Source organism: Echinops telfairi, unplaced genomic scaffold, assembly GCF_000313985.2.
Source record: "Echinops telfairi isolate 266 unplaced genomic scaffold, ASM31398v2 ScPeMD7_70;HRSCAF=299, whole genome shotgun sequence".
In the NCBI taxonomy this organism is placed as follows: domain Eukaryota; kingdom Metazoa; phylum Chordata; class Mammalia; order Afrosoricida; family Tenrecidae; genus Echinops; species Echinops telfairi.
In genome coordinates, this window is record NW_022103968.1 from 32362471 (window position 1) to 32375371 (window position 12901).

The following is a 12901-nucleotide window of genomic DNA, read 5'->3' on the forward strand; positions in this document are numbered from 1 at the left end:
GGGAGCGGGGAGGGAGGGGGGAAATGAGGACCTAATGCCGGGGGCTTAAGTGGAGAGGAAATGTTTTGAGAATGATCAGGGCAATGAATGTACAAATGAGTTTTACACAATTGATGTATGTATGGATTGTGATAAGAGTTGTATGAGCCCCTAATAAAATGATTTTTTTTAAAAAGCCCTGGGCTTGCTCCAAAGGATCCTGGCTCTGGCTAAGACAGTGGAGTGTCTAAGGCTAAATTCTAACTGGCCTTCATAGTGGTAAGCCAAAATCCCCCAGCTCCTCAAAACCTAGTGGATCTGTGCCTTCTTAGCTTTATGATGCTCCTCCTGTGACCCGGCAGTGTGGAATTTCCCTGTTACTGACTCTCCTGCGCTGATTTCTGAGGAGTCCCTCTGGTATGTGTTACTCATTCACCATGTGGTTGAAGTCCCCTATTTGTCTTTTTATTCTTGGCTTTTTCTTTTTTTGCTTAGCACAACATTTTCATGGTTCATCCATGTCATAGCATGGGTCAGAACTTTATTTCTTCTACAAGAAACTTTTTATTGGGGATTGGGTGAGGCCTTACCGAACGGATCATGAGTTTTGCATCCAACAACTCCTGTGCTTTGTCTTACTCATTGCAATCTCCTCACTGCAACACCCCTCGTCACACCTTCTTCCTCACGCTTCCTGCCCTGCTCTCCTCACACTTCTGAACTTTGACCCTGGGCAAAATGCTGCTGCCTGCATCTCAAATGGTTGACGATTCTAAGATGTTCGTGCTTCTCTACTGCTATTATTCCCCGAATCAACTTGCCTATTGTTGAGCTGAAAATTGAGTCCCAGGGGGTGAGTGTAATTCCAGACCTGAAGGATCACTAAGGCCCATAGTCTTGGGGGTTCCATCAGTCTCTAACTGACCAGTAAACTTGGTCTGTCTTATGATTTTTGAGTTTCATTCCACCCATTTCTTCCATGCTGTCCAGAACTTTCTAATACGATCTTGTTCAGAGCAGTTGCTAAGGGTTGCCGGACACCATCTAGTTCTGGTCTTAGAGTCTTGGCGACTGAGGTTGGAGTCGTCCATTAGTCCATTGGGCTAATTGTTTCCAGATATCTTACATTTTCAGCACTCTTCACTCTAGACCGGGAGATTTATAGTTCGTTGCACCTTAAATGATGGCCACTCGTGAGCTTTTTAAGACCCCAGTTGCTACTCACAAAGTAGGTTGTAGAACATTGTCTCTGTGGACTACCAGTTGACCTTGGTGTCCCCTGAGACAATGGTCCCGAGCCTCAAGATCCAGCAACTTGTTCCCTCAAGGTGTTTGGTGCTGTCTAAGACATTTTCATAACTTTGTCCCACAATTGTCACCCCATTCATGGCTATATTTGCAGCAGAGTTAAATACCCACGTGCAAAACGATCCTCTGAGAAACCTGTATATATTTGTGGACATACTCCTATTCTCCCTCCCACACCTGTTTCCACAGCCTGCATATCTATCTATGCATATACTCGTAGATCATCATTATTGTAAAATTGTGGAACTCGATTTATTTTTGACTAAATAATAGTCTACCTTTGCTTATCCATTCACCTGCAGATGGACCACTTGGGTTATGTACACCTCTTGGTGTAAATGGTTCTGCTAATGAACATTGGTATACGAGTAGCTGTTTGAGTCCTTATTTTAAATTACCTTGGGTATATATGGGCCCTTCAAAAAGTTTGTGGGAAACGCCATTATTTTTAATTACATTTCCCCACAGACTTTCTGAAGGTCCCTCATATAACAGGGAGTGGAATTGCTGGGTCATATGGTCCTTTTATGTTTTTATTTTTCTTTTAATTTCCTTTTTTTCCCTATTTTTCCAGGAACTTAATTTTTTTTTAAATTAAAAGATCATTTTATTGGGGGCTCTTACAGCTCTTATAACAATCCATACATCAATTGTATCAAGCATATTTGTACATATTTTGCCATCATATTTTCTAAACATTTCCTTTCTATTGAGCCCTTGGTATCATCTCTTTTTTCCCTCCCCCCACTCCTTGATAAATTTTTGTTATTTTTGTATCTTACACCAACTGCTGTCTCCCTTACCCCATGGTTTCTTTTGTTCGTCCCCCGGAGGGGCATTGTGTATTTATGTGTCGATCATTGTGATCGGTTCCCTCTTCCCTGTCTCCTCTCCCCACCTTACCCCTACCCTTCTGGTATCGCTACTCCCATTATTGTTCCTGGATTTCATGTGTCCTGAGCTCTTATCTCTTACCTGTACCTGTGCACATGCTCCAGTCTAGCCTACAGTGAAAGGCAGGACTGGGGTCATGATTCTTTTTAAGAATTCCATAGTGTGCTTGCACACCTCCCTTCCATCCTAGGAATTACTCTAAGGCTATGAGGCTGAAGAAGCACCACTTCCTCTTGGTCTACATCTATAACGGGCACTTTCTGGCTTCCCCGCAGGCACCTGACATTCTTTTTACTTCCCAGGCAGGTTTTGCGGCGATCAAGTCCCAGAGCCCCTCATTTCCACAGACAGCCGGCTCTGGGTAGAGTTCCGCAGCAGTAGCAACATCCTGGGCAAGGGCTTCTTCGCCATGTATGAAGGTGCGTTCCTGGTGAACGGAGCCGCGCAGGGGCTCCTAAGATAAGATGCCTCTGTCCTCCTGTTCCTCTCAGATTCAGGCATGAGTGGCAGCTTGCCAGAGCCAAGCGGGTCAGGGCCAGGCCACTGTTGCACCCCTGCAGAGGCCATGGTAGATCCCAGGGCACACTTCTCCCCCACCTGCTGGAAGGAGCACAGCCAGCTGTGTTCACCACAGGCCGGGTGACCTGTTCACTTCAGTCGACCTGGGGAGTCAGCTTCCCTGGTACCCGGGTGGTGTCAGGTTATCAGCATACCTAGCAATGACAGAAACATCCAAACCACTATAAGAGCCTGAATGAACATCTCACCTCTGTGCCTCTCATTCATTCACTTGTGCAAAGAGGACTCCAGATGACATCAAGGGGTTTCGACCTAGTTTCTTGAGGCCACCCTGGTGGCTGACTCATGGGCATCCATTGAGCTGGGGCTTTAGGCAGCTGCCACCAGGCTACCACCAATTCCGTTTGTTACACAAGGCTCTCCACCGTGACTATAAAGGAAAAAACTACATCATGACCAAGGCTCCTTTTAGCTTTAGATTGTTATAATTTTAGAGAGGTCCAAGTTTTGGTTTTGTGAAAGGAAGTGTGTGTGTGTGTGTGTGTGTGTGTGTGTGTCCCTGCCCTGGCTATAATTTAGAGTCACTTGGGGGGCGGAGGGGGGATTCCAAATTACTACTTCTTAGCGCATACCCAGAGCACTTGGATCAGATGTGGGATGTGGCCCTAGCTTCCGTGACACGAAACATAGACCAAGCGAGCAGGTGATGCTCGGTGAAGGTAGGGAGCCGCTGCTTTATCAGGTGATTTTCTTTATGTGAAAAAATTCAGTGTTGAAAACATGTTCTTGAAGGCATGCGCTTTGATGGACGCAAAGAAAACCGCTGGTACGTGGCGCCATCTCGTGGTGGTAAGTGGCCACCCACCTTCCTTTACCACGTCTGACCTGCACCCTTCCTCCTGTGCTCTCCCTAAAGCCACATGTGGGGGAGACATTCACAAAGACTCCGGTCAGATTCAATCTCCCAACTACCCGGACGACTACCGACCTTCCAAGGAATGTGTTTGGAGGATCACGGTCTCCGAGGGGTTCCACGTGGGGCTGACCTTCCAAGCGTTCGAGGTGAGTGCTGCTCGGTCGCCTTTCCTAGGGTTGGGGTCAGTGCCCGTTTTAGCTAGACGCCCTCTGCTCCGTAAAGCTGGGTTCTCCCTTCCTGGTTAAAGCCAGGGACCTAAGAGGCCACTGGTCAATCATACCTGTCATCTGGGATTGAAACGTTTGCCGGCGTTGGAATTGGGTCAGGTTCTGGTGCCGTCGTGGGTTATAGGTTGGACTGCTAACAACAAGGTCAGTGGTTCAAACCCACCAACAGCTTGATGGGAGAAAGATGAGGCTTTCTGCTCCAGGGAAGATCGACAGCCTCAGAAACCTCCCGGGGGGCAGTTCTACCCTGTCCTGCAGCCACTCGGGGGCGGGGGCGGCAGTGGCGGTGGGTGGGTGAAGGCTGCCGGAGGGATGAGTCGTCACTGAAATGTCAAAAAGGAGGGTGGCCTCCAAGAAAGCGTTGTGCTGTTGGCCTTCCACCTCCCGCTGGTGGCTCGGTGGTAGAGTGCTTGCCTCCCACGTGCGAGACCTTCCTGAGTGCGAGACCAATATACCTGACAGTGGAGGCACGCGTGCCGCTGTGATGCTGCATGCTCCAGTGGCACATTCAGACTAAGACACACTAGGGAGAGAGGCCTGAAGACCAGCAGCGAAGGCCCTCCTTACCGCCACCGCAATGTGAACCCTTTCGAGCCTGTAGTTGCCGTGCGTTGGGGTCCATTCCGTGGTTATCAAGAACGAGTCTCTCCCTCACTGGATCCAGCCTTGACATCCACAAGTAGAGGAAGCTCAGAGATGCCCCAGATGTACCTGGGTCCTTTTGGCTAGATTTTGGAGAGGGGCATTTAGGGTCCCTAATTATCGGTCAGCCCCCGCCCCCCGGCCCTTCCCCCCCGCCCCCCTGTAGTCATCCGTGTACCTCCTTTTCTCCATCTAGATTGAAAGGCATGACAGCTGTGCGTATGACTACCTGGAAATCCGAGACGGCCCCACAGAAGAGAGCGCCCTGATTGGCCACTTCTGTGGCTATGAGAAACCAGAGGACGTCAAGGCCAGCTCCAACAGGATGTGGATGAAGTTTGTGTCCGATGGCTCCATCAATAAAGCCGGCTTTGCTGCCAATTTCTTCAAGGGTATGAACCAGCACTGGGTTGTCACTTTCAGTACCAGGAAGCGATCTGGCCGCCCCCCCCCCCACCACCTCCCTGTCCAGCTTAAGAATCACCAGACACTCCGGACCTTAGCAACGAGCCAGGGTTCCTATAGGGAAGGGACAGCAGCCCATTGGAGAGAGGAGCACAGGGTCCCCCACAGAAGTCACCAAGGACTGAGGCACCGACTTAGCCTTGGCTTCCACACAGCAGAAAGTCCTGCCACTGCTTGTTGGAAATTAGCTCCCCCTAAGCCTGCCAGGTGGCACGGTACCCTCGGGACACTGAGCAGCAGTCATAAACTTGTGGCACACAATAGCTGCCGGTCCTCAAGCTCCTACTGCGAGACAGCAACATGCAAGGTCCCTGGTTTACGTGATGTCGTTGAATTCTTAAGTCAAGCCTCTGAGTCAGATTTCGATCGTGCTTGATCTGGGATAGGAGCCCCGGCGCTGTGCTGGGTGGGCTGAGCTCTGCAAGGTCAGCAGCTGGAACCCACCAGCCTCTTCCGGAGAGAGGTGGGTTTTTCTATTCCCACAAAGAGTTGCACTCTCAGAAACCCACAGGGGTAGTTATCCCCTGTCGTATAGGGTCACTGTGAGTCAGCATTGACTCGATGGCTGAGGGAGGGAGGGAGTGGGGATACAAGGGCCTGTCCAACAGCCCCAGGACTGAAGTTGAGTTTGGTATTCCTTTCCAGTGAGCTAATTGGTACCCAGTTGGCACTGACCCATCTTGACCTCTTTTCTGGTTCTGCTCATAAGCAGCAGTACACATTTTTGAGAGATCTGGCAAAGGCTGGATATGAGAGTGGCCAGAATTAGCACGCGCGTGCGCGCACACACACACACACACACACACACACACACACACACACACACAAAGTGCCCAGTTGTTTAAATGTCCGATGCATGATGCATTCTCTTTTAGTGTATCTCTCAAGTATCGCATACCTAAGAAATGTGTGTGTCTTTCGATGAGGCTTCTACATTTTATGTGGTCACCGACCAGGGCCATGGAAAGGAATGCTTCATACTAAATGGGCCTGTCAGGGGCTGAGGTAAGAGCCTTGACCTTCTACCATTCTGACCAGCCTCACTGGATGGTTTGGAACAGGGTCAGCAAACTTTCGAGGCAGAAGAGCCAATCCCATCCCAAATGATCCCATCCCAAATGATCAAATAAGTTAAAACTTATTTGAGGGCCGTCAGTCTCTCTTTACAAGCAAATGATCTCATCATTATCTGCGTCGTCGTCTTATTTTCATTTTGAATTTCACTTCAGAGCCACCTGTGGTTCACGGGCCACAGCTTGCAGCCCCCTGGCCGGAAGGTCTTCTGTCCACTGTGCTGGCCTGCCGGCTGAGGAGTGCAGCAGCCAGTAGCCACGCTCCTGCCGTGCGATAAGAACGATACAAGGCTCTTGGCTTACATGATGCCGTGACATTCCTGAAGCATGCCTCTGAGTTGGATTTCCAGCGTGCTTGACACACTGGGTTAAGCATTGGTCTGCTGAGATCATCTGTTTGAGTTGAGGCAGTCTGCTTTTGTCAAGATTCAGAGCCTCGGAAGCCCCGGGGAGCAGGTCTCTGCTGCCCTTTAGGGGCCCCATGAGAATGGACGTGTCGGCAGTGGGTTTGGGGTGTGGGCTGAGGATATTGGTGAAGGGCCCTGGCGTTCCCTGTGGGTATGTAGACCGAGGAGAAGGCTGTGGTCCTGGCCTGCTCTTGGGGTGGGGGTGGTGCTGGGGGAGCTCTGATTGTCCAATCTAGCTTCTTCAAGGGCACTTCAGTGTGCAGGCACCTCTGTAGACACCCCACAGGGTGTTAATTGAGACCCACCTGCACTAATCTGTGCATAGACTAGGACTGTACAGGCAGACTGCGGGGAACCAGCACACTGAAATACACAACAGTACTGACCTTGACCCTTAAAGGAGGAGCCAGGACTCTCTGAAAGCTCCTGGGACTCCTCCCGCAAGGGGGAAAGAAAAATCCCAGATCAAGTGCTTCTCAAGACCATGTGCCAGCAACTACATATGTTCCCTCACCTTATCTTCAGAACAACCCCTTGATGGGCATTGTTAGTGCCCCCATTCTCAAAGGGAAGAATTGGAAGTTCTAAAGGGGTGAATCTACAACTAGCACCTGGATCCAGAAGACCCCAAAGTCCACTTTTTTTCTCCTAAGCCCCACTGTTTAGCTCCAGCACCCGAAATTCCTGAGGAAAGACAGTGGAGGGATTTGAACTTCAGTCCCATCACTACTTGTGCTGGACTCTGCCCTTGTCAGCTTGCAGCGTGTCCTATCCAGCTGGGGTCCGCGGCAGAGAGCCCTGGGTTTTGCATCTGAAGTTCTGGGCCCTGGGCGTGTCTGTGTCCCTGCCTTGGGAGGAGGGCACTTTCCCTGTCTGAGGCTGCATCAGGCTCGGTTTGTCCTCCGATATTCCCAGTGCCGGGAACATAGTCGCGCGGTCCTCGTTGAGCAATGGACAAATGGGATGGATGGAGCTCCGATTCCTTATTTATGAATCGTCCAAGGAGTCGTGAGGTGGAAGACAAGCCCAGAGCATCTCTTGCCAACAGAAACTCGAGAGCGCTTCAACGCGTCCGCAGGACAACTCCATTCCCTCTTAATTCCACCCGTCAGTGAGCTTTTGGAAGCCCCCTCAGGGAAAGAGAGCCAGAAGAATGAGCCACACAGGAAATTCTAAACATTCTCATAGCCACCTGATATATTATTAAAAAAGAAACTGACATTCCTTTTAACATCTATTGAGTCCTATATATCCCAAAGACGATCATTTAGCATGCAGTCAAGATAAACATTCCTACTAAAGATCGTCTAGATTCGGTTTTCCTTACGAAGCACAGTGGTTAGGCGGCACGGTCACGCCTGGGTTGCTAATCACAAGGTCAGTAGTGCAAAACCGTTCTCCACTGCAGGAGAAGGATGAAACCTTCTACTCCCGTCGAGAGCTACAGCCTCGGAAACCCACAGGGTCAGTGCGACCCTGTCCGCTAGGGTCACTCTGAGTGGGAATCGACTCTGTGGCAATGAGGGGTTAGTTTTTGTCGTGTGTGTGTGTGTGTGTGTGTGTGTGTGTGTGTGTGTTTTAAGCCTCCAGTGTGTATGTTGCACTCCAGACTCGCCTCGAGTTAGCCTAGCTGCATTTCAAGGGCTCAGTTGCCACTTGTGGCTGGCGGTTACCATGGCGGGCCGGGGGAGGCTAGAGACGGAGGAAAGCCGCTCTCTTGAGACCAGGCTTCTCCCCGAGTGATCACCAGGAAGATGTTCTGGGAACACCAAGTGTCCAGCACTTGTGCGGGTGCTTCTCCAGCGAACGAGGTGGGCAGAGCCATGGCGGTGGCTGTGCAGCAGGGTGAGAGCAAGCCCAAGGAGCTCTTGTCTTCATGCCAGTTGGCAGGTTTTACCCAGGCAGGGCCCAGCTGGCGGACGACACCAACCAGGGTGCCAGCCGGCCTTGGCCTCCTTGTGCCAGCAGCAAGTGGAACACCTCCCGTTGCTGGTTGCTTCTGCGGGGTGGGGTGGGGGAGTGCAAGGGGTTGGCAACAGCATTCCAGGGTTGGCAGTGCCATTGGAGTCCCACTCTGCTCTTGTTGGCGGATAGCATGGTTCCTGCATGCTAATGTCTTCCCCAGGACGGCTTTGATGAGGAGAGGGGGGCTGCCTACAAAGGGTTTCTTTCTTCAAAAGCTTAGAGAGAGGAACCTGCTTTCGCTTCCCATCCTTCTCTCTGGGACAGCTTTCGGGGGCCTTATCGAACCCGAGACAGGTTCTGTCTTTCATGAATACCACCTGGAGAATGCAAAGATCTCAGAAAAGTGGGTACTGGTTCCACCTTGTTTCTCCACCCAAAGCTCTTCAGGAGTCTTCTGGTTGTGTGGCCTCGGCTGCTGTAGCCCAGGGCTTGGAGAGCCTGTCTCACCACAGCATGGAGGCAATGCAGAGGGGAGCCCGCTGAGCAGAGAGTCCTGGTCCACTCTCATGCCGTCCACCTGAGTTGGATCTTGTAGATGGCCAGACACCCCCTGGTCGTGCTGGAGGGAGGATGCCTTCCTTTCACCCACATTCCTTTTGCTTTAGGCCCAAGTCCATGCATTGGTCTTGTCCTCTCCACCCAACTGAGATGGCTCTAAGGGACGGTCCTGCCCACAGCCATCTGATATTAGACCCATCTCCTGTCAGGTCTTTTGCTTATCTTATTCTCTTGGGCTCTTGGCTTCCTCTGTTTCTCCTCCTCATGTACCTATTAGCCAGGTTTCTAGAATCTTCCACCTGGTTCTCTTGCCTGTCAAGTTTTCTTTCATGGACCCATCCTTGATGCATATTTCTTTCTGTTTCCACCTTATTTCCTCCCCCTAGCCAGACCTGTACCACACACTCTCAACTGGTTCAGGTGTACAACCTTCTCCTGTGCACCCTCCCACCATTGTGTGATTCTCCCCGTTAGAGTGTTGACGGCAACTCCACCGGCTTCTATCCCTGCTACTCGTTTTTCTGAGTAAATCTTTAAGAAAGCAGACGGACACATCTTTCTCCCTTGAGTGGCTAGTGGGTTCAAACTGCTGGCCTTTTGGTTCACAGCCCAGCACTTAACTGAGCCACCAGAGCTCCTCTGTCTTCCCTAGTGTAGCCAGGTGGGGGCCCTTTGGACACTTCACGTCTGTCATCTTCAGTCTTACTACAATGCCTGCCTTAAAAGCAGGTGTTCTCATTTTAAAGCAGGCGGGGGCACTCAGGTCAAATTGCCAGCCTGAGGTCACTCGTGCTTGTTTGTTTTTGTAGAAGCAACGTGGTCTGACTTGCCCTAAAGACAGGTGTTTTTTTTAAGTCTCTTTATTATCTAATCTCGTCTTTCTCTCAAACCCGAATCCAAACTCACGGTCAACAAGTTGTTCCCAACTCATAAGGACCCTGTCGGGCTGAGTAGAACTGTCCTTTTCTGAGTTTCTGAGACTGTCGCTCTTTATGAGAGTAGAGAGCCTCATCTCTTTCCCTCAGAGCAGCTGGTGGTTTCAAACTACTGACCTTTGAGCTAGCAGCCCAACGTGCAACCACTATGCCACTGGGGATCTGTTTTCCTAGCAGAGACCCAAGACATGCTTCGCCTTTTGTAAATACTCTCTTGCGTGACTGCTACCATTAGCACGTGCCGACTAGTTATATTTGTTTGAGGCTGTAGACAGTGCCAATGTCCCGCCTAGACCATCACTCCTCAACTCAGTCTTCCCTCTTGACCAGCTTTTAAAAGTCTCTGTTGGACCCAAGAATGCATCACTCTAAAAGTTACCACTGTTTTCTTGCCACGAAGCAAAAAAAAAAAAAAAAAAAGAACACGGATGCTTCCAGGCTGTCTTTGACCGGGAGGGGAGCAGCCACGTTGGGGAGGATGCCGGGCACCACCCCGCTGACGAGGAAGATTGGAAGGAAGTGGCCTTCCTTGAGTCAGAAGAGGCTAGAGGGAAGCTGATGTGCCTCTGCCTGGGTCCGCATTACAGGACTGAGACCGATGGGTTGGAAATCGCCATCTGACGCCACTCGTCAGGAATGTTAACAGAAGCCCACACGTGGCTGGCCTGAAGCGACCTGACAGCTTTGCAAGTCTTCTGACTCTAAGCGCTTCTGATTCCTTTTAGGGGGTGTCTAACGAGATCTTTCAGGGCTTGATGCACAGCTTCCATGTGTGCCCTAACCCTACCTCCCATGGAGTCAGGACACACCTGGCCCAGCCTTCTTCTCCCTAGACTGGCCCCTTTGGGAAGATGCCCCGGTTGAGTGATTCAAGCACCGTGGCTGGCTTCTCTTCTGCCTCTGGTGCTCCCCTTGGAGATGCCCAGAGCCCGGCTTCTCCTTTCCTGCAATGGCCCAGGCAGATTCCCCGAGGACTCCTCGGTTGTCTTCTGAACAGCACTGTGCCTCCCTTTGCCATGTTATCTAATTGCCCCAAACCCATGACTAGATCCTTGCCAGTGCAGCATCCCTCGCCTCTCCCCCCCCCCTTGCCTCCCCCCTCGTGCTCAGCTGCCTCCTGGCCTCTTCTTGCCTTCCATTCCAGGAGCATTTGCTCACCCAAGAGCCCTGGGTCTAACCTTGGCCATTTTCCAGTGCATCTCTCTTCCAATTAGTTATACGCAGGCTAAGTAACCGGTTCTGCCCCTCCGCTCTAGAGAATACTTACCCGTTCAGATGGTCCCTGAGCAGTTCCATGTTTAGGGGGGAGACCTGGCCCCTGGGCCACGGAAGTGGAGCGGAACCTTGTGAGATATTTTGAAATGACAAAGGAATCCCATTGACCGTGATCTCCTCCCCGGGGATAGCGCGTTGCTCTGCCTGGTCTCCCCCAAGTGCCTTGCTCACCCTCGGGAGCGCTGCCGCCACAGAGCTCCCCCCAGTGGGCGGCTAGCGAGAACAGGCGTTTCTTTTCTCAGAGTCCTGGGGGTCATTTGTCTAACACGGGGTCTCAGGCGTGCAGATCCCCTCTGGGTACCCCTCTCCCAAGTTTTTGGTAACTGCCGGCAGTCCAACAGGTTCCTTTGCTCATTTGTAGCCAAGCTGCCCCTACCCCACCCCACCCCCTGCTGTCGACTCGTTTAAAAATCATAACCACCTTGCAGGGCAGAGTAGAACCGTCCACAGGGGTCCCGAGGCTGTAATCTTCCCAGACACGGACGGCCTCACCTGGCACCTGTGGATCAGCTGGTGGGGTTTAGGCTTGGCAGGTAGCAGCCCAAACTTCCTAACCCACAGTGCCCCCCACCCCTACCCCCGGCTCCTGATGGGTCCTCATGTGGCATCTGTCGCCCCTCCTGTGAGTGCCTTCCTCTGCTCTGCTCTCTGAGTGACTCGGAAGCGATTCCATTGGCATCCATCCTGCTCTGACACTTCATTCACATAAAAAAACCACCCTAGTTCCAAATGTGAACAGCTCTGGGGGCTAGAATGTCCATGCCTATTGGGGAGGACAAGATTTAATCCGGACCTTTCTGGCTGGTTGGGGAAAAGGTAGTGTGGGGTGGAGGGGTGGAGGCTCGGGGTCTGCAGGTGGTCATGGGAAGCCTGGCTCTGATCACGCTTCCCTCTGAGTCGGGGGCTGGGGACGTGGCAGTGGGTGGGGCGGACGACAGGCCGGGTCTCCAGTGACTTCACCCCAGGCCTCTGCCTCCCTCGACAGAGGTGGATGAGTGCTCCCGGGCCGACCACGGAGGCTGCGAGCAGCGCTGTGTGAACACACTGGGCGGCTACAGGTGCGCCTGCGAGCCTGGCTACGAGCTGGCTGCCGATAAGAAGGCCTGTGAAGGTAGGTGTTGCCCCCGCACAGCCGGGGGACCAGCCTCGGGCGCCTCGAGTGGCAGATGGTGGGCTGGAAGACCCACCAGGACCGTGAGAACCAGATGTCATCCAGTCGGCTCTGACTTGTGGTCACCACTCGTGTGTGGGAGCAGAACGGTGCCCCGTAGGGTGTTCACTGGCTCCTTTTGGGGAACTCTATTACCCAGGTGCCCACGGGCAGACCCCATTCCCCAGCTTAGCAGGTTAGCTGTTTTGTTCTAAGTGCACCGACTCCGCCCTTGAAAGGGTCAGTCCAGGACCAGGGGGCTCCTTTCCCCTGTGGCAGAGGCAAATACACGTGACTTAAAAGAAGAAGAACATTGTAATTTTGGTGAACCCTTACAAAGCAAACAGGTTCCTGGTCAGACAATTGGTATGCCACTTATTCAGCATCCTTGGTTACATTTTTCACAACTGTTTCGCATCTGGCCACGTGTTGTATGTAGGTGGTTGTGTTTTTAAGAGCACTGTGCTAATGGTGATGTCGTTTCTGTTTTGAGCGAATCTGACATTTCACTGAAAGCTGACCGCTGGGCTGGCTTCAGTTCCAGGTTGAAGGGTGTCTGAGAGCAGCAATCTGGAAGGTTCCTCTAGTCTCTATGGCCCAGCAAGTCTGGCCTGCCTTAAGAATTTGAGTTTGGCTCCACATCCCCCC

The 12901-nt window shown here is 51.8% G+C and overlaps 1 protein-coding gene across 1 annotated transcript in view; it reads left to right on the top strand.

The window, feature by feature from the left end:
* The window catches only part of TLL2 (tolloid like 2), a 169162-nt gene that overhangs the window by 140448 nt on the left and 15813 nt on the right, over positions 1-12901 (top strand). Inside the window, exons 13-16 of the mRNA XM_013004185.2 lie at positions 2484-2600; positions 3617-3762; positions 4682-4877; positions 12089-12214. Of these exons, the coding sequence (XP_012859639.1) occupies positions 2484-2600; positions 3617-3762; positions 4682-4877; positions 12089-12214 (585 nt within the window). The remainder of the gene's footprint in view (positions 1-2483; positions 2601-3616; positions 3763-4681; positions 4878-12088; positions 12215-12901) is intronic.